Source organism: Typha angustifolia, chromosome 15, assembly GCF_048772165.1.
Source record: "Typha angustifolia cultivar Huaian chromosome 15, ASM4877216v1, whole genome shotgun sequence".
Lineage (NCBI taxonomy): Eukaryota > Viridiplantae > Streptophyta > Magnoliopsida > Poales > Typhaceae > Typha > Typha angustifolia.
In genome coordinates this window covers 10,452,993-10,475,406 of record NC_133253.1, presented here as the reverse complement: position 1 = coordinate 10,475,406, position 22,414 = coordinate 10,452,993, and the positions used below count along the sequence as shown (strand labels likewise).

Genomic DNA, 22,414 nt, shown 5'->3' with positions numbered 1-22,414 from the left:
CTTTCCACGTTTTGCTACACCAACTATCAATCCTCGTTAGTAAGGTCCACAAGGTCTTGAATAAAGGGGTCAGAAGCTAAAATTATTTATAACATATAATGTTAGTCTTTCCCCTAATTAAAATTAACCTGATTAGAAGATAATGTTAGTCTTTCATCCTAAATGTTCTATTTGTTTTATAATCGACTCCTATACTTGTTTTGTTATTTATTAACCACAATTATATTATATAATAATATCATTATTTAAGACATAATCATCTGCCTATTATTCTTTTTGATAATTAAGAAAAATGAAATAAATTAATGCAAGTACCTGCATAATCTATTTTTTACCACATATCCTATTTTATTTGTTTTGACATGACACCCAAAAATGGAAAAAAAAAGTCATTATACCTAGCTATGATTAATATAGTAATTATATTGCGTGTATTTTTCTAATCATGATATAACTAAATTTATTTACTAATCATGATATAATTAAATTAATTCATGGAAATTAGTACTTTAGATTAACTATAATAATTAAATAACTAATTCATGGAAATCAGATTGACGTGAGGTTTTGATATGTTGTAGCCCCGGAAAAAAGCTTTCCAACAAATCAAGTTTCAAACGAATCCGGCGGTGGGATCTTGAGATATTGCCTGATTAGTGGATAAACATTAGAGAGTCTGTCTTAGGATCCGTGGATAGAGGCACGAGATCCTAGATGGAGAGTGAATGGCTCATTGATGGCTCGACCCTCCGATGACCCTGAAAGAAAAAAAAGGTTGGAGAGCTAGAGAGAGAAAGAGATGGAGAGTGAATGGCTCATCGATGGGGTAGGAGAACGATGACGGCTCTTCTTGACGGTTGGAGGTGGTTATGGAACTAGAGGGAGAGAGAGAGAGCTAGAGAGAAGGAAAAGCTAAGAGAATGAGAGAAAGAGAGAAAGAAATGAGAGGGAGAGAGAGAGACTGGGGTGGTCACGTGGTGGCAACAGAGTGGCCGGTTGATTTAGTCACACCTCCATGCGTTGCCACGATGCTGATCAGTGGAGGGCTTTGCATGGCATACTACGGTCTACAATATCATTATGCTAACATCTTCATACTATTGTCTACAATATCATTATGCTAACATCGTCATACTATTGTCTACACTGCTCATAGGCTATAGAGGATTCACTTGCTTATTGCATTCTATCACAGGGTCCTCTTTGAACTGCAATGGATCTATCAACATGACGAGTGTAATCATGTATAAGTAAATCATAATTATAAATTAAGGAGTAGACTACTACTTGAGATTAGTTCTGTTTCTTGTTTTTGGGTCACGTAACTAGGGTCGGTAAGGTTGTGTAGTACACTATCTAACCAAAGGTTACTAAGTTACCACTACATACACAAAATAATAATAATAATTAAGGAATAAAGTAAAAATAAACTAGAATAAGCTGATACTAAATGAAAGTATTATATATAAGATGAAAATACACAAATATATCTATAAATTTTATTATGCTAACATCATCGTACTACTACCTATATTACTCTTTGATTACAGAGGATTTACTTATCTAAAATGCATCCTAATTACTATAAGTGCTCCTAAATAATCTCCAACTTTGTCACCTGTCCTTCTTGAATGGATCTACTAACATGACGGCGTAATGGTGTATGACTAAACAACAATTATAAATAAGAAAGTAGATTATTGCCGAGCTTAGTTATTTATTGTTTTAATTGGGTTACATAGCTAGCATTGGTAAGATAATGTAAGGGAGTACACTACTTATAGAAGATCTAACAAAAGGGTACTAAGTTACCACGATATATATATATATATATAAACAGGAAAACAAGGAACAAAGAAGGATAAGTGATACTAATTTAATTTACCAAAATAATAAGTAATTGAAATACTAAAACTATAATTTAGCTTTGGAAAAATAATTATAGTTAAATAAATAAATATGGTTAAGCTAATCATTACGGTAAAATTGTTTGTTTATAAATAAGTGTGCTTGAGTGGACTTGAATGAAATGCTATTAAATATATATTTAATAGTAGCAGCAATAACAACATAATTAAGGCAGCAGTAATATATAATTTAATTAATCAATACTACAACTGTAATAATAGCTCCATAGATTTGTACGGGTGTAAAGTAATTTGACATAATAAAAATACCTCAATCCTAGTGGATGGTGGCCACAGAAGGCTGGCCGGCCCTCTTGACCAACCATTGGCCTCCTTGCCTCACAGAATCCAGAGAAGGATCAAGTAATTCTACTGATCTCTCTCTCTCTCTGAGGCCAGCAGAGGAAGGAGAAGAGTGAGGAAATCAGCGAGAAACCCAAGGATGAGGGTGCTCTCGTCCCATCTGCAAAGCCTCAGACCCACCACGGCCTCTGCAGCAATCAACCCATATCTCCATTCATCTCAATCCTTATCTACTTCCCAATCAATTCTTCCCAAGGTACTAATCTTGCTAATTTCATCTTCTCTTCCTTTTTCTCACTTCAAGAAACTGATACCGGTATCCCGTCGTCATGTCTTCCTACAAGAGTTCCTTCTGCAGAGGCCAATTAGATCTCTCCCACGCATTCCGCTCTGCGTCAGATAAAGGCAGGAGAAAACGGAAAGGTATAGATTGCATTTGATACTGTTTCATTCAAGGAATCAGTTAATTGGTAATAGATAATTGAATTTGGTACTGATTTTGAAACTAGTAGTCTAGGCTTGGTTGTCTGTGTCCTACCTCTAACTGAGGAAAATGTTGAGATGGTTCTGGACGAGGTCAGGCCGAGCCTGATGGCCGACGGCGGGAACGTGGCCCTGCATGAGATCGATGGGCTCGTCGTGGTGTTGAAGCTGCAAGGGGCGTGTGGGTCGTGTCCGAGCTCAACGATGACTCTAAAGATGGGGATAGAGACCCGGTTGAGAGATAAGATCCCGGAAATCCAGGATGTCGAGCAGATACTTGACACTGAGACTGGACTCGAACTCAAGGAGGAAAACGTTGAGAAGGTAACGACACTGGTTGGAATTACTACTCTCTGTTTGGTTTGTGCTTGGACTTGAATTTATGATCTACTAATAAGAATTTTAATCTTTGATTCAGCTAAGCTTAGTATGGCAGTTAAAATTGCCAATTTGAGATGCTTTGTGCAATGGGAGGAGTATATGTTACCCCTCTTGTATAGCATTCTCTAATGCAATGGTTTAAGTATTTGCACAAAAGTCCCAATTAGTCCTTCTCTACAAGGGAATAGCTACCGATTTTCATAAAGGTCCTTCCCTTCAACCTAGAAATTTCTACCATTGAATGAGATGAATTGAATCTAGCTTAGATTGCCCACTATCCTTATTATACCTCTAAAGATGTAGTCTAGTAAAGGAAGGATTTTGTGTTAGGATGCAGGTCATCTTCTTACAGCAATGAGTGGAAGAGAAATTTGATTTATTACTGTACTTTATCTGTAGATATCACCTACTTCTATCAGTTCTGAATTGATATATGGTATTTGTATTATCCTTCAAATTAGAAAGGGATAAGTACATTGGATTGTAACCATAGCAATCTTCTGTTTGGGGTGCCAAATTTGTTTTAGAATCTCATTGGATTCTTTTTTCCCCCTGGTACTCGCTTCCTGAGTTCTTCCATTTCTTTTAATGCTACCTCTTTGGTTGACACTTTCTTTGCACCTGTACCGACATCTCTACCTGCTTCCTCTCCTGCGTTTTGCCAAGTAACAGATATGTGTAAGGTGATCATGCTAACAATGGAATTCCTTTTTATGATTTCCTTCTGTCACATTCAACTAAAGTCAGGCTTGTGTAATGTTTAGTGAGGCTGAATGCAGTAAATTTTCCATGTTTCTTGGTTTGTTGGAACATGGAAGATTATTGTAGGTCACAATTTCAAAAGGAGTTGAAATATCTCTGATTAGGATAGAGAACACAAGGACTTCTATTTGCTGAACTTCAGCCGAATTTAGAAAAAAGGATTTAGCCAAGTTAAGCAATGTTTCAGTAGTGTAGTGTACGATATGCTTTCTTTCTGATGAACTGATATGTACAATGGCTCTCTCCATCTATATTGGATTAGTTATTACTCCTGCAGGCTTTCTTAGCATCATTGATCTTCTAGAGATAATGTTCTAATTTGTCTGAGTTCATTATATTTAGTGTACTTCGGCTATTTAGTTTACATGCATGATTCCTATAAAATTATAATATTCACAGAAAGATCATGGAGTTTGATTGTCATAGACTAATTGATGGAGGAGAAAAGGTTAATTTTGTCTACTCAAAAGATCTGGGATTAAAATATTATCTACTGGTTTATTCAAGAGAGAACAATCAGAAATAGAAACATTTGGAAATATTTGTATTTAAGAAGGAAGCGGATTCTACTATGAATAGGAAATCAATTTTTGATGATCTTGCTCAGTGTAGAACATGAAACTCGATTCCTTATTCTAGTGTGTTTAGTATGATTTAAGTTAGGGCTTAATGAGTCCAGATCAAAACTTTCTATAAGTAGAAAGTACATATTTTCGTCATACTAGGGTTTCAAATCTTTTATTAGGCTATGTGCATTCCAGTAGGCAAGTGGCCAAAGTAGTTCAGTTCAGTTTATTTCTTAATTAAAATTTGAGTTCATTAAACTTAATGCACTTGATCCTGGTATTTGTGAGAATTAACAGACTAAGAAAGAGCTTCCTTCCGCTACTCATCCGTGAATCAATGGATTAAAGTTATCTATCTTTTCCTTGACATTCGCTGCATCAGTTAGTATAAGAACTTGCAATCCATTCTGCTTCTTTACATCACTAATATGTCTCATGGGGAATAAGGTGGAACAAGAATCATAGATTTCTGTCATTTTATGCCTTTCAGTGTGAGGATACATGTAATGTGCCAAATATATATGGCATCGATTTGGTAGTGTCCATGATTCCACCTGTTATTCCCCAATCATATGTTTTTCTACCCCCATGAGTGATTTAACTAACAAGACATCAATCTAATACTTCAAGTAGACAATTCCATTGCCATCTTTTTCTCTCAGACTAGACATTATGGTTTACTTCACAAGAATTTTTCAGTAAGAGTGGGAATAAAGAACCTAAAGCTAGGAAGTAGTATAATCGTTTGATCTCACATGAATAAATTTGAGGTATGCAAGAAGAATGAGATAAGCATGCTTCTTAGGTCATAATGCAGAAGTGGTTTCGCACAAATCAATAATGCTGCATGACTTGCATGATTGAACGTATAGACGAGACAAATAAACCAGATTCTAATAAAATCCAACTCTGTTTTATCTTTCAGGTTCTTGATGAAATCAGACCATATCTTACTGGCACAGGAGGAGGGGTGCTTGAGCTTGTTCAGATCGATGGCTACGTTGTTAAGATCCGGCTTACTGGACCTGCTGCTGGAGTCATGACAGTCCGTGTGGCTGTAACACAAAAACTGAGGGAAAAGATTCCTTCCATTGCAGCTGTTCAGCTGACAGAGTAGCAACAGAAATAAGAATTAATTTTCGCTTTCAAACCTTTTCCAGATTTTGCAGTATCATAGAGCAATTAATCATGGAGGTACAAGGATCGCTGCTGCATCAGACCATGACATGATCTTGCAATATATGCCTAACCAGCTCTATGTTTCAAAGAAAGTTTTTGGCATTTGGTGAAGAGCAACATGATCACTACACTTCTTAATTTATATTGTTCATTTGTTCGATGATAGAGAACTAAGATTCACCATCATGTATCAGTTAATTGTATCTATTTCACTCCACTTTCTGTTGGATTTTGTTTTTGATTGGATAATGACATAAATAACATATATTTCCTTCTGGGTTTCTGCTACGCAAAATAACTACCATGAACCAACTAATGTGGAGTAGCGTAGTCATAGATATCAGGATTGAATGATTAATTCTTTTTTTTTTTGTTAATTAAAAGAAATAACAGATGGAAATTTAGAAACTTGTAGAAGAAATGGAAATGGGTGATCCCACTTTAGGATACCATATCATCATGCATAAATAGATTTCTTTTTTTGTTCGTAACTCCCTTTTCTTTCGTCACTCCAAGAGTGTTTACGGTTTGACAGGATGAAAGAGTATGAAACACGGTTATCTAACTAATAGAAGTAGATCGAACCAAGTAGTCAGACGGATAAATTTAGTCGTAAAATTAAAATAATTATATTTTAAAAATTAAAAGAGTAATTATGATATGATTTTGTACATAGTTAAAAACTATTGGGTAATATAGTAACCCAACCTCGTGAGAGTCCGGCTCAGTTCTGGTAATTATTGTATGAAGGGTATCTCTTTGTACTCTTGGTTTCATTATATATGTATACGTATAGCTAGACCTGATCATTGGGCCCAGCCCGCCCGTGCCCGGCCCGACTTGGCCCGGTTTGGACCGGGCTAAGCCCGGCCCGGGCCCGGTTTCGGCCCGGCCCGGCCCGGGCCCGAACTACCAACGGGCGGTACGGGCCAATCCTTTGCCCGCCCGACCCGGCCCGAAAGCCCGTCCGTTCGGCCCGGCCCGAAAGCCCGCCCGTTCGACCCGCCCGCCCGTTAGGCCCGTCCGTTCGGCCCTCTGCTACAGTAAAAAAACGGGAAATTTTGTACACTGTACTGTTTTATAATTTTTTTTAGCCCATCTCTCCCATCAGCCCAAAGTACAAGTATTCTTTACATTTTTTAGCCCATCTCCCATCACATATCAGCCCAAGTACTATTTAATTTTTTTTAATATATTTTTTTAAACATAGAAGAATAAAAATATATGTAACGGTAAAAAATATTCTAAAAATAGCTAAAAAATTCAGAAAATTAGAAAAATAGGACCTCTACTTTTTTTTTACTATTTCACCCTTTTAACAGAAATAAACAACTAGTTTATAGGGGTATTTTGGTAATTTTAACATTTTTCATGCTTATAAATAGATGATAAATTTTCTAAATTCATCACACATTTTCAAATTCTCTAATCTCTCAAGTTCTTTCCAAATTAAAGGTTTCGAGATTTTTAGTTTTGCAAATTCTCTCAAATATGGATTCCTTTGATGATCATACAGAATCTCAATTGGAGGGCGGAGATTCAATTAATCCTACACCCGCATCTCAAACTCAACCTGATCTGGAAACTCTGGCTTCGGCTTCATCAACAAGCAGTTCTAAGAGATTAAAGTCCGAAGTTTGGAAGTATTTCAAAAGGATTGAAACGAAAGATGGCCAAGGTAATGTTATAGATTGTAGAGCTAAATGTCTTCAATGTAATCATGATTTTTCTGCATTAACTAAGAATGGCACTACTCACCTAATGAGGCATATTAAAGATAAGCATAAAAAAGGTCAACTTGATATTAGTCAAATGTTGCTTAATCAAGGTGCTTCTGGAAATATTTCTAATTTTCAATGGAATTATGAAAATGCTCGTAAAGAAATAGTTAAATATATTATTCGTAGAAATAAACCTTTTGCTATGGGTGATGATCCGGAACTTGAAGGTTGTTTACAAAGAGGTTTTAATCCGGCTTTTAAAAGAATTTCTCGTCATACAATTAGAAAAGATGTTTTAAAATATTTTGCTGAAGAAAAACAAAAATTAATTTTAGATTTTGAAAAATTAAAATCTAGAATTTCTTTTACTAGTGATATTTGGACTTCATGCCAACGTTGGTCTTTTATGTGTATAACCGCACATTTTATTGATGATAATTGGAAAATGCAAAAACGAATAATTTCTTTTCGAAAGCTTGATGAGAGTCATACTGGTGAATATCTTTCTCGTACTTTTATTCAAGAGTTAACAAGTTATAATATCCAAAATAAGATTTTTTCTCTCACTCTTGATAATGCATCTAATAATGATTCCACAATTTCTAATCTTCGATGTTTTCTTCCTTTACTTTGTAACGGTGAATTATTACATAATAGATGCATGTGTCATATTATAAATTTAATTGTACAAAGTGGTTTAAAAGAAATTGCTGAGCTAATTCATAAAATTAGAGAAATTATACATCATATTATTTTTAATGATAAAAGAGCTAGAACATTTGCAAATATGTGTAAAAGGTGTGGATTAAAAGCTAAAAAACTTCAATTGGATGTACAACATAGATGGAACTCTACTTATGAAATGTTAGAATTAGTACTTGAATATCAAAAACCTATAATTTCTTATGTTTCTTTAGATATTAATAACGAACTAGAATGTCCTACTGATTTAGAATGGGAAAATGCAGAAAAAATAAAAGATTTTTTAAAAACATTTTTTGATGCTACTAATATGTTATCAAGCTCTTATTCTCCTACAATTACAATTGCTGGTATGCAACTTGTTAATATTGTTCAACTTTTTATTACTTTTAAAAATGATCAGACTTTACATAATATCTTACAAAAAATGGAAACTAAATATGCTAAATATTTTGAACCTTTTCCTTTACTTATTGGTTTTGGCATTTTATTAGAACCTCAACTTAAAGAGACCGGCCTTTTCGATATTTTTAATGGTTTATATGAAGATAAACAAGATGACTATGTTTCTCGTGCGGTAACTATTAAAAGTTATTTTGAAAGGCTTTTTAATGATTATTCTATTATATATGGTTCTTCTTCCTCTACGCCTTCATCTTCTATTATTCCTCCTGAAAGTGGTAGTACTAAGAAGTCATTGCTTGCCCGACTTAAAATGAGGAGAACTTCATCAATGTCGGGGGGAATCACTGAGCTTCAAGCATATTACAATCATTTTGTAAGTGATGATGAAATAGATACTTTAGTATGGTGGAAGGCAAATGAGATGAGATTTCCAATTGTTGCTGCCATGGCCCGTGATATATTGACCATTCCTATGTCTACTGTACCTTCAGAATCTGCTTTCAGTACAAGTGGACGATTAATTGATCAACGTCGATCATGTTTGGGAAAAGAAACAATTGAAGCGCTGATGTGCCTACAAGATTGGTATGCTGCCGAATCTAGATCGCAAATGGACGACCATTTTGCAATAGAAAATATAGAATTTGAGTTTTTAAATCTCAATGACTAATGTAATTTTATTTTACTTTTTATAATTAATGGATGGATTATGCAAATGATAGATAGGTGGGTAGGTGCCAACCTAGTTGGGATGTGCTCATTCTATAGTGATGCAAAAAAAAAATCCTCCTAATTTTGGTGTAACTATTTGTTTAATTATAAAAATATTTTTATTTACTCATTTGTTTAACTATTTATTTTGTATATCTGCTCATTTATTTTCATTTATTTTAATTTTAATTTTTTACCTATTTTTCGCGTTCGAACGCGGTGTGATTTTGTGAACGCAGGTGAAAAATAATATAGAGTATTTTATATAAAACTCTAAAAAATCCCGCCAACTGACAGCCCGAGTAAAAAAAAAATTGGCCAAATGGGTAATGGCCAACTGGCAAGCAGCTGGCCATCACCCACAATGGCACAAATATCAACTATGACATACAGACATAATGACAAATTGACAATTGACAAGACTCCACAAAACTCTCACTCTCTCACTCTCTCACTCTCTCTGTCTCTCTCCAACTAGCAGCATATGCATATCATTCTTCTTTCGTCTTTTATGCCTCGGGTATTAGCCACAGCTCGTATTCATTCAGTAATTCTACCATACGATCAGGGGCGGTCCATTGAAGAAATTCTTCGTTTGCCATTTTGGCATTTTGCCCATTTGCCCAAGGCCAAGGTCCAACTGTCCAAGCTACGGAGGGGGCGAGTCCGGCGAGATCTCGCGGCCGAAAGCGGTAGCTTACCTACCTCAATACCTTGGACCCTTGTGCTTGTCCACTCGGATCCATTCTCGTCGTCAGCGAACCGCCGTCGCTCGGCGTGCTCAGCCGCAGTGAAGAACTCCTCTATCTCGGCCTCAAGCGGCGCCATCCCGGCGTCGATTTCAGATCGGCCTATTTGTCCCTTAGAGCACTCGTCGGCATCTGGAGCTCTGCCGCTGACCTCGCCTTTCGGCCGCGAGATCTCGCCCCTTCCGCTGCGGCGCCGCCGCCAAAGCCAGCGTCCTGGCTCTTGTGATCCTATCCAATATCTCACGGGTCGGGTTCGCTAAAAATAAGACAGAGCCCGGCCCGGCCCGGCCAACCCGATATCTCACGGGCCGACGGGCGGTAACGGGCTAGACTATTCTAGCCCGGCCCGAACCCGGCCCGGCCCGAGTGATTGATGGGTCGGGCCGTGGACAAATGTTTAAGCCCGGTTAGCCCGGTTAGCCCGGCCCGAACCCGACCCGGCCCGCCCGATGATCACGTCTACGTATAGCCAACTAGGCAACTATAGATCATTACTGATTTCACGTTCCCAATAAAATTATAATTGGGAACGGGTTCCACTTTAGTCTCAAAACAGGGGATAAAAAAGCCTATCGATCTAGTTGAATAGGAGAACCATATAAACACACATCCTATATATGCTTAAATCCTTTGGTTTGTATCAAAATTCCAGTACAGATAGGTAGGTCATACAGAACTATGTAGACATCTTTTTTCAATTACAAAATATAGCACAAAAACAGAGAAAGTAGTGTTCCTTACTTCAATACAGAGTCTGTTATATGAAAATTTAAATTATGGCACTAGTATGCTGCATCAGTAGTCTTCATCATCATAATCCCTGCGTCCTGTAAATCTTCTGACCACTGCTGCGATAGCACTGAGAACAAAGAATGCTGCAATGAGATCAAAACCCCCTCCGACGCCGACTGCGACGCTAGGCCCCGGTGCAAAGAAGGTGAACGGCGACCAGCCCCATCCGCCGTAGAATGGCACCCCATAGCCATATCCGCCAATGAGAGGCGGTGCTACCGGTGGGTTGATATAGACGTTAGTCCTGTACAAATTAGAGCCCTTTGTTATGCATATGTTGCCTAACTTTTGATGAACTGTATTGGTTGATCCGTACATAATGTGCTCAATTTCTCATGTATAGCAAATTGATGGCCGGAAACAACTTACAGTTCGATTTATTCAGACATGCATATTTCAATTGTTTTTTTTTTCTTTTAACTTCAAACTAGTAGACCTTTCCTCACCTCGAATTGTTGATTCGGGGACCCGACGACCGCGGCGCCGCAGATCGAAAGGCTTGACCCCCAATTCTGCCGCCGGACTTTGCAGCCATGGCTCCATCGACCGAACCAAGCGTGAGCACACCTGCAGCCAGCGTGAGCATCGCCAGTTTGGCCAACTTGGTCTCACTTGATCTGCTGCTCATCAGTTCCATAGCACAACACTTAATACCGTGAGGTATCAATTTAAGTGCAATAAGATATATAAAGTAGAGGAATTGCGGTAATTTTACCCAGACGGTTCGGTTTCTCTCTCCATGGAGGATCTGCATGAGAGCTGTGGGAATGGATGCAGCTTCCTTGTGCGCTTGGGGAGTGGGGAGAGAGGGTTGGTGCCGGTGAGGAAGCTGTGCGGAGAGCTGGAAGCGAAGGCCATTCTTCTCTTCTTTCGTTTAGGCTAGAGAGAATTAAGGGAGTTTCTTTGTTTTCCCTTCCTCGGCTAGATCTTTTGTTTTAATTCTTTTATTATTTTTTCTTTCTTCATTTGTCACAGTTGCTCAAAATAACTAGGGAGAGGCCAGCATAAGCTTATCTTTGTAGAGATCTAGAACTTGCCACGTGGCTCAAAACAACTGGTTTACCCGAGGTTTCTAAAGAAGAGATTTTTCGTTGTTTCATCAAATTGATGGAGGCTACAATTGCCAAATAGTTTAGCACGAGTTAGACTATTTTATGTCAGGCCAAAAATTTTTATTTCACTTTAAAACTTAAATACAAGACGAGGTGTGTAACAACCCAACCTTAAAAAAATAAAAAATAAAAAAGAGAGATTTTTGCATGGCACAACATAGCCGGCCACAATGTGGCCGACCTCGTGCCATGCTGCTGGCGTGGGCTAGGGGTGCCACGCACTCCTAGCCGTTGGCCCAGCCAACCAGGCTAGGCTAGCTAGCTCTGATGGGCCCGCCGGCGCAGCAACTATAATGCCGACGTCCCCACTGCCTCTCTCTCCCCTTTTATATTTCTCTCTCTCTCTCAAACTCTCTTTCTCTCTCTCTCCCATTGTTACCACCGCCGCCGCCGTCCTTGGAAACCACCACCGCCGCCGTCCTTGGAAACCACCACCGCCACCTCCACAAACATCGCTGAGCTCCTTTCTCTCCCTCCCTCTCTCTCTCTCTCACACCCGAACTTGGGCTCATCGGAGCCGAGCCGCCGATGAGAGGCTGGTCGCTGGCTGGCCAGTAGCGCCCGGTGCCCTCCCCGCCGACCTGGGTCCGCACTTCCCTTCCCTCCTTCTCTTCTCTTCTTCTTCTTCTTTTCTTTCTTTCTTTCTTCTTCTTCTTCTTCCTCAGTTGTTCCCCTTTCTAATTTGTTTACATTAATTATGTGATTTAGTTTCTAAAATTTAGGTAAATCAGTTTATCTAGATGGTAGATTATTTTGATAATTTACACTCACTAGTAAAAGTATTAGCTAAGTATTTTTAGTATAATAATTTATTAATTATAGTTATAAATACTTGCATATGATTATATAATTTAGCTATTGTTTATTAGATTAATACATGTAATCATATTGATAATAATCTTATATTTTATATAGTTAGTTTATTAAAAATAATTAAATTATATAAGTTTCTATTAATGTTTATGTATGCTTATACATGCATATATTTAATATATTTGAATATACGTGTTTCTAGCACCTTATTATTATTATTATATTTTATTTTCTATGCAATAAAAGCTGAGCTCAGATAATTGTTTTTATATTTATGGATAATGATTATTATATGTATAATTATTAACTAGTTAAGTAAAATTAGTAATTGCCAAATAATTGAATTATAGTTAGTTATTTTATGTACATATATTTTAATTATATTATTGTATATCTGATTCTTTTATGCTTAAAGAGATTAATTATTATATGCCTAATATATAATTAGAATAAGATTATCATAATTATATATATATAATGTATACCAAGTTATTTAATAAAATTAAATAATTTGTTATATTCCACACCAATAAATTCTAAATGGGATATATGACTAACTTCATATTACTTAAATATTTTCAGACCCCGAAACCCCTTATGTGAGACCCCGTGGACCTTGACGATGAGTTGATGTTTGATTGACGGACGTGAAAGATGCGTGGTTCGTGTCTTCTAATCATACTGTAAGTAGTCTTATTCTCTAGAAGCCTTTCTCAAATTAGGTTATATTATATATTACGTACATATATGTTTTAGCCTCCAGCATGATTATATAACTTTATTTAGAGATGATTATAGACGAGCATATTTTTATCATACATGTGATTCGACTGATCTTGGATATGAGTATGATGATGATAAATAGAGATGATTAGAGATGATTATACTGTTATGACTTTATATCAAAGTGATCTCTAATATGAGTGTGCATGTGATAGACTAGTAGGAGTATGCATGTGTTAAATATATGGTTGGAGACTGCATTGCATTATTTTCCTCTCTTGATATGCATGACTTGTTGTAGTACTGGATATATCCACGTGATCTGTCATTTAGAAGAAAAGCATGAAATATGATTGATAGGATAGTTGATAGAAAGCGTGAGGATACCCGAGTGGGCGCGAGGGTTAGGGCGTGCTTGGAGATGATTGATTGCTCGACATAGTCACGATCCTGTTGGCCTTACATCTAAGATCGTTAGTTTGTGTGCACAGCAAACATTCGAACACATACCGTTCGCCAGGGCATATTTGGCGAGTTATCCTCACGAGGTTTCTATCAGCTAGAAGGGTGCCCGGTCTAGATGGATGTTGATACCCTAGTGGGTGGCGGAGTATGGTTATATTTGAAATACTTTTATGGGGGGCGGAGTATGCTCTGAGCCTTCGGACATGATGTTGAGATCGGGTACTAGGTATTGACTATGCATAGTGGTCTAGTATAATAATGATATACAGAGATGACATTGATGACTGAGATATTGAGAAATGCATATGATTTTATTTTCATCTGATTATCTGATTATCAAGTGGTCAATATACATGTTGTATTTGATATTATAGCATGGTCGTAGTCGACCTGTATCATGTGTCATATTTGAGAGAGAGTTATGATGATAGTATGACATAAAGATTTGTTTATTCATTGTCGAGTATTATATACTTTTATCAGTTATGCCATATTATTTACCTTTCATTTATATATTATTGAGGATATATTCATATACTCATTCATGACATGATGTTCTTTCTGATTCATATTATCCAATATATGATTTATTCTCTATTTGGTATCACTGATTCGGAGTAAGGTCTATCCACTGAACCTTTTGCTCAAGACTCTCTTTATTTCTTTTCTAACCCTCTCAGATATGTCGCACATGATAGCAACTTAAGATATCCCGAGAAAATATTTTAGATTGATGAGGTGAGCTATAGCTACGAGACGGTATAGATGATAGTTTGTATAAAAATTGAGTTGTATCGTTGTTTGTTATATTTGTAATTTATTAAATTAGATGATGATTTGCATAGTACATATCAGATTATAGTACACTCAGGTATTAGTTGTTTAGTTGTATCTTGATGGTGTGTTATGGCCTGTGTGGGTCTTGCCAGATTAGGTAGTGGTCTAGTGTATATAATTGTGGACTTGGATATTCATATGTTAACAGATTTATTTGGTTGATAGTATGATTTATTTGGTATTATATTATATAAGCATAAATATGTTAATAGGTATTATTTGATGATGTCATGATTATATGTGCACAGGAGTGTATTTGTGCGTGACGAGTCCCGCCCGTCCTGTCGCGTGAGCTGCACGTGCCGTGTGGGCGCGTGGGTGTGCACGTGCCCGTACCGGGCGAGGGCATTACATGGTGAGGTGAGTTAAAAAATCAATGACGCACTTATTTGAATATATAAAAGTCCCTATGAAAATGACTAAGTTTATTTTAAGAGAAAATTTCCACATTAATCACTAACAAAGAAGATGAACTGAAAAGTGACATGTATGAAAATTTCCTCTCAGAATTCAATAATTTTCTCAACAGTTTTAATATTTTAATATATAAATTAGTGGCCTAGTTTGTGACTTAGATTTGAATATCGCTGTCTTAATCAGTGGTTTTTAATTCACTTAGGATCGTTTAAGTTTTAAAATATAATAGACGTGTAAAATAAAGTTTGGAAGGGCTACTTTTTGTCAAAAACTCATTTAGCACACATTATAAATCTAATATAAGTTTTTTAAAATCGATTCAATTCCTTGTGCTGAAATTTCTAATTGATGAATTTAATATTTGGGATTAACTTGTAAATTGTTTACCAAATTGATTTATCATTTTACACACTTGTTTTTATGAGGTTTTTAGTGATTTGTGATCTTTGTGGGGATTTATTCCTCAAAAATCCAAAACAAGTGTGTTTTCTTAATATTACGATATTAGTATACTCTAGAGAATCATTTAAGATCAATGGCTTGTCATGAAATTATCAATCGGGAGATTATTAGTGCAATTATTTTATGGCAAATTCGTTTGGTGCTCCATGATCCTTTAATATAGAGATTTAGTATAAATCGATCATCTTAGCCAATGGGTTTTGGGTGCAATATCACAGTCTCCCACTAAAATATTTCTCTATTAAAATTGCCATGGCCCTCGCTGCTAGGGTTGGGACGTTGATATTAACGAATTCGATAGACCCTACTAAATGGACACGATACATTTGATTTAGAGTTAGGATTGATATTACCGACCCCTTGTTGGCTTTCTTATCAGTCTCTCTTACCAACGAGAGTACCAATGAGATCTCAATTCATTTTGAAATGCACCTCAATTTTGTTCTTTCTCTGCTCATATCAATCACAAGCTTGGCGAGCATTCATTTAGAGGAGTTCTTGAGTTCAAGGTGAGGCAGGATTTCCCACCTTTAATGTATGACCAGCTTCATGATCCACTGAAACCATGGATTCCCAACCTCACTTGTGTTGTGGACCATTCTCAGCTACTGGCTCAAGGTCGGATATAGAAATGTAGTCTACATAATCGATGGAGAATATTATCCAAATTTTTGTGAGATGCCAAAAAATTATGAAACTAGATGAGTTCATTCCACAACTTCTCAATCTTTGATTTTGATATTCATAGCCTTCTCTGATTAAGATAGAATCAAGGTCTAATCCCAATGAAGTTGCCTTGGTACTGTTGATGGCCAATGGAGATGATTTCGAGTTAGAGGGCTTGAGGTGGACTTGCAGTTCTATAATGGAGAGTGGACGTGGGGAGAATGGTTAGGATTGATCTAGAATGAAGAAGGAAGGTATAGGAAGATGGTGGTGACGGGGTTTGGTGGAGGAGAGGTCATGGATGAGGTTTAGCCTTCGATAATACTATTATAATGGTAGTGAGGATGATTTCTAGATCGATGGTGGTGATCGATCTCTAATGGTGTCGAGGATGTGGTGGGGGTGCAGTTGATGGTTCAGAGGTTAGGGAGCATGGTCTAGGACGTGAGAGTGGTGGTGGTTGATGGGGGAGAGACTAGGGAATGAGATAGAGGTGGAGGTGGTGACTTGCGGCTGGTTGAAGACTGATTCTAGGCAGCTGAATATGGGTTTGTGTTACGATCATGGATCGAGGTGTCCATAGAACGTATCGAATCCAACCGTTGATTCTTGGATATGGTGAATGAGTGGTTAGATGGAGGATGATTATGGAGGATTAAGGATGAATGGTGGAGATGGAATGGCTATGTATGGTAGATGAAATTTGAATGGAAGGGGATAGGGAAGATATGGAAGGATAGTTAAGGAAATCTAGGAAAGAATTCAAAATAAATGATGATTGAGGTCTGATTTGGATGTAAATATAGTCGTATCTTTCGGGCTAATTTACTGATGATCCGACCATTGGATACTTATCAAATTTGGTTGGGAGATAGATCTTTGAGTTAGCTTTCCAACTGAGGTTGTGAGATCTAAGGCGATATGTGGATTTTTAGATATCAAGGTTTTACCAAATAATACTCCACTGAATTGGAATAGATCTAGAGGTGGATATTTTGAGATAAATTCTGATTGATCTAACCGTCTAAAAAATCTAATATTCTTGTAGGTTGTTCCCCTGGAAGTCAGGGATCCAACGAAATCGAAATTATGAACGGATGAGTAGATGAAGAGTTATGGTGAAAATATTGACCGAAGGTCAAATGATTGCGAGATGGACGTGAAAGGTGAAACCTACGGATCGACAGGATGGAGGTCCTCGACGGATGGTGGAAGGCCTATGGGTGTGGGGAAGACCTTAGGACGTGGAGGAGGTGAATGAGATGGTGTGGACTCGATCGGGGTGCTGCGCAAAATAGAGAATATAAGGGAGGAGGGAGGAGGGAGGAGGCTCTCAAGGTCGAGAGGGAACGACTAGTCGAATACGGGGGAGAGGGACTGGTAGGGTCTATGGTACCAACTTGATAGGCTCTGATACCATTAATAGGGCTATGGAACGATTCCTTCAAGATCTGAATTTATTGTAGGAAGTAGTCCGTACAATTGAGGAAAAATATTCACCAAATATTCTCCCTTAGTTAGAAAATTATAAAACCAAGTGGAATTGATCTGTGACTCCCTGATCTGTACCAAATATTCACTAAATATTCAGAGATTCAAACTGCAATTGGGACTAAAACACGATATAGTGCGGATGATGGAGGTGGTGATGGGCGGAGTGGATGTTATGGTTATGGATGATAATGGAGATAAGAGTGGATGGTTGATGTTGATTAAGGGATATAGATGAAGGGGGAGAAGTGGATGAGATCCCAAGGAAGAGAAAGGACTCGACAGACAAGGGAGATTAGAAGTTAGGAGAGACCTTGCCAACGGTAGAGGTGGTAGGTTGGTGAAGAGGGAGAAGGGAGATTAGGGTAGATAGAGAGAAGATAGGAGGCAAGAAACCAATAATCCAATTGCGTAATGATTTTGGCTGCCATCCACACCTTTATAGAAGCTAGCCAACAAGCCAAAATATAATTATTAACCCTAATTCTAGAAGATTTCCGCAGATCGCATTCTAACGTGCCCGATTGAAAAATGTTCTCTATCGATGCGAATACGATGCAGGCGTTTGAACGCACTCGACCGCGTTCGAACGCGCATTTCGCGTTCTCTGTATTTGCGAACCTGATGTAGGTATTCACAAATATGCTCAAACGCACCCTTAACCGCATTTGAACGTGACCTACAGAAAATTTATTTTAATGAAAATAAATAACTAATGCAATAAGAAAAGATCCTAACTAAATATATTAGCCCACCACGCTTCCCCCACCTTATCCTCAAGGTGTAAAGTCGGAGAAACGCTCCAAAATATCCGTCTCCAACTCCTATGTCGCCTCATCAGATAGCTTGCCAAGCCACTCGACTAGAATCTCCATCTCTAATCTGGTACCATGATATCGTTGACGCCTAGCCTAGCAAGTACATGAATTGGCTCTATCATTTCTATCTCCTCTAATGGCTCCGGAAGAACTGATCCAACGACTGCTACCACAGCATCATTAGCATGACTCTATTCGAGATAGTGTATGGGTGCATGGCTCCGACATTACGCGTTTATGATCTAGTGGCATCTACAAATCAGACGGAGCTAGACTTAGCTTTGATGGACAGAGACGCCACATTGAGGAGGTTGCATGCCCATCTTAAACTTGCTCAAAACTACATGAAGTAAGCTTATGATTGTAGCTATAGGGAGCAGGAGTTCGACATCGATAGTTGGCTGTTCATGAGGGTGCAATCGTATCGTCAGGTGACCTTGCATTCGATGCAAAACCAGAAGTTAGCACATTGCTAATTCGGTCTGTTTCGGGTGTTAGCACATATTGGTCCGATTGCATATCGTTTGGAGCTGCCGAAGAGGTCGAGAGTGCATCCTATCTTCCATGTTTCATTCCTAAGGGAGTGGATTGGAGATCATGAGATCGTTGGATTAGTTTTACGAGAGCCATTGGAGAAGATAGAGATCATAGAGCTAGTTCGTGTACTTGCTAGGCGCCGATGACGTCATGGTACTAGATTATAGATGGAGATTCTATTCGAGTAGCTTGGCAAGCCATCCGATGAGGTGACCTAGGAGTTGGAGACGGATATTTTGGAGCATTTCCTCGACTTTATACCTTGAGGACAAGGTAGGGGAAGCGTGGTGGGCTGATACATTTAGTTAAGGTTAAACTCGAACGGAAACAATTCCACCCGATCCACCTAAAATCCAAGCTAGAGTTGAGTGAACCCACATAGTGATACACATTGTTAAAGTCTTTTCTTGTTGTATTAGTTATTTATTTTCATTACAATAAATTTTCTATTGGTCGCGTTAGAATGCGGAAGGGCGCACGTTCAAACATCTTTGCGAACGATTGCATTAGGTTCGCAAAACTAGAGAACGTGAAATGTGTGTTCAAACGCTATCGGGCGCATTCAAACGCCACGTTCGAACGCCTACATCAGGTTCGCAAAAATAGAGAACGCCTTTTGTGCGTTCGAATGTGGTCAAGCGATTTCGAACGTAATCGGCGTGAGTCCATTAGAATTAGAGTTAACAATTATTATTTTGGTTGGTTGGCTAGCCTCTTTAAAGGTGTGGATGGCAGCCAAAATCATTATACTTAATGAATATTAGTTTTTTGCCTCCTCTATCCTCTCTCTAGTCTCTCTACCCTAATCTCTCTTCTCCCTCTTCACCAATTAGGCACATCTACCGTTGGCAAGAGACCTCTCCTAACTTCTAATCTCCTTCATTTGTCGAGTCCTTCCTTTTCCTTGGGATCTTAACCACTTCTTCCCCTTCGTCTTTATCCCTTAAACAACATCAACCATCCATCCTCATCTCTATTATCATCCATAACCCTTTCATCCTCTCCACCGGTCACCAACACCATCATTCGCATTATATCATGATTTTGTCCCAGTTGTAGTTCGAATCTGTAAAGGTCGTAAATACAAAAAATATAGATCAAGGAGTTACTGATCAATCCCACTTGGTTTTGTAATTTTCTGATTACTAAAAATATTTGGTGAGTATTTTCCGTCAGTTGTGCAAACTGCTTCCTGCAGTCAATCCAGATCTTATAGGGATCGTTCCACAGGACCCTACCACCTAGCCAATTTTCCTCTTGAATCTGCACCTTAGTCTCAAGCTGGTACAAGTACTCCTCTTTGTCATCTTCGATGTTTAGCCATTGGGATGGTGGAGTCATTGTCAAACTAGAACAACCATGTTTATACCATGGTTTTTGCTCGATATGCTAGTAGACCTAAGACTGGTGCCCATAGATAGTGGAGATCAACCTCTTGGATCTTCTCTTGGGTCTACTCGGACATAGTGAGGGATAGCCATAGCCCTTTGGCATGGCAGTCTAGGCTCTAGATCTTCATGGTAGGTTTGTTGATATGACTTGGACCAACCTAGTCGCCTTGAGTTAACTAGATAAGGGTTGAAACTCCTTAGATTAATTCAGTTTGTTTGTATGTTCTTACAATTTTGTCCTTAGTGAAGTTAGTTGGGTTGAGCTCTTTAAACTAGCCAGTTGAGTCAAGTTAGGTAGCCACCAATTTGTAGTGCACACCTGGCCGTAGAAGTGATGTTAGACACATTTGCTTTTAGTTCCTTAATTCGAGTTAAGTCTAAGCGGTAGGACTAGCCGATTCGAGTGTACACTGGCCACCTATAAAATTTGGGTGCTAATCATATTTTGATTATGGAATGAATATTGAACTATTGGCTTTGCCGTAAGACTCCTCTCCCCCGCTCTCCTTTTGCGACCTCTCTCTTTCTCACTGAGTTTATTCCTCTATAATAGTTAAAGCTACCATCGTCCTTCCCATATGTCTGGTCATCCCCTCTTGTCCTTGAGTGTATTGTCCCCTTCCCTTCTCGTCTAGCTTTATGCTTTATCCTTACTATCGCTACCATTTCTATCTTCCATAATCCTAACCCTAGTCATTTTTCCATTTTCCACCTTCCATGTCCATCCCACCATCTTTTGACTCGTGGTCAGTATTTGATTCTTGTTTCAAGCCTTTTGGATGATTAGGCTAGTCTACATTGCCAGTCAAAGTTTCGATTCTAGATCTAATCAGAGCTAAGCCTTATTGTAATCACAATCACTATGAGGGTGATCATAACAATTTGGTATGAGAGCTGATCATTTCTTAGACTGCTAACAGATGGCGACCACCCAATCCATGGTATCGAGGCGTGTCATGGAGGAGTACATACCGAAGATGCTAGCGCACACGAAGAAGTGGAAGGGTACCACCCGAAAGCACCTTGGCGCACAAGTGGTTGATCTAGTCCAAATTTGCCCCTAACCATGGAGTCCCTCCTAATGAAAATGATAAGGACGATGAACCACAACTACTAGCAACTGGTTCAGCTCCTTACGCCTAGGGATGTGGATGAAATGTCATCTTTAATATCTAGATCGGTTGAAGAAAAGTAGTCCGCGCAACCGAGCAAATATATTCATCAGATATTCTTCTATAGTTAAAAAATTATGAAACTAAGGGTGATCAATCTATAACTTCCTGATCTACATTTTGAGTATTTATGCCCTTTATAGATTCGGACTGTAACTGAGACTAAAATACACAAGAGTGGGGGTGATGGTGGTGGTGATGGGTAGAGATGATGAAAGGGTTATGGATGATAATGCAGATGAAGATGGATGGTTGATGTAGTTTAAGGGATAAGGATGAAGGGCAAGAAGTGGTCGAGATTCCAAGAAGGAGGGAGGACTCGATAAACGAGGGAGATTAGAAGATAGATGAGACATTGCCAATGGTAGAGGTGGCTGATTGGTGAAGAGGGAGGAGGGAGATTAGGATAGAGAGACTAGAGAGAGGATAGAGGAAGATAGAAATTAAGTTTCATTGATCATAATAATTTTGGTTGCCAATCACACCTTTTAAGAGGCTAACCAACAAGCCAAAATAACATTTATTAACCCTAATAATAGCGGACTCTCGCTAATCGTGTTCGAATGGGGTCGACCACGTTCAAATGCACCAAATGTGTTATTCTCTGTTGATGTGAACTGATGTAGGCATTCGCAAGGGCATTCAAGCAGGCCCCCTCTCGGGTTCGAACACGACTTATAGAAATTTTATTTTTTGAAAATAAACAACTAATACAATAAGAAAAGACTCAAGCAAGGTGTATAAGCCCACTATGCTTCTCCCACCTTGTTCTCAAGGTGCAAAGTCAGGGAAACGCTCCAAGATGTCCATATCCAACTCCTAAGTCACCTAGTCGGATGGTTTGCCAAG

At 38.3% G+C, this 22,414-nt stretch overlaps 2 protein-coding genes across 3 annotated transcripts; one reads left to right on the top strand and one right to left on the bottom strand.

Annotated features, from left to right (window-relative positions):
• The first annotated feature begins 2,206 nt into the window (after positions 1-2,206).
• Positions 2,207-5,869, top strand: LOC140779842 (nifU-like protein 3, chloroplastic). The gene is made up of 4 exons (XM_073125132.1): positions 2,207-2,466; positions 2,555-2,633; positions 2,728-3,017; positions 5,328-5,869. The coding sequence occupies exons 1-4, from the start codon at positions 2,350-2,352 to the stop codon at positions 5,517-5,519; spliced, it is 678 nt and encodes a 225-aa protein (XP_072981233.1). The 5' UTR covers positions 2,207-2,349; the 3' UTR covers positions 5,520-5,869.
• A 4,592-nt stretch (positions 5,870-10,461) lies between these two features.
• Positions 10,462-11,622, bottom strand: LOC140778554 (uncharacterized). 2 transcript variants are annotated; one of them, XM_073123345.1, is made up of 3 exons: positions 11,377-11,622; positions 11,108-11,278; positions 10,462-10,905 (listed from the first exon to the last, which is right to left on the bottom strand). In XM_073123345.1, exons 1-3 carry the CDS (start codon positions 11,517-11,519, stop codon positions 10,665-10,667), a joined length of 555 nt encoding a protein of 184 aa, XP_072979446.1. In that variant the 5' UTR covers positions 11,520-11,622; the 3' UTR covers positions 10,462-10,664. The 2 variants fall into 2 exon arrangements, with proteins under 2 accessions (XP_072979446.1, XP_072979444.1); XM_073123343.1 differs by having other exon boundaries at positions 11,108-11,281; positions 11,377-11,619.
• Between the last annotated feature and the right edge of the window lie 10,792 nt (positions 11,623-22,414).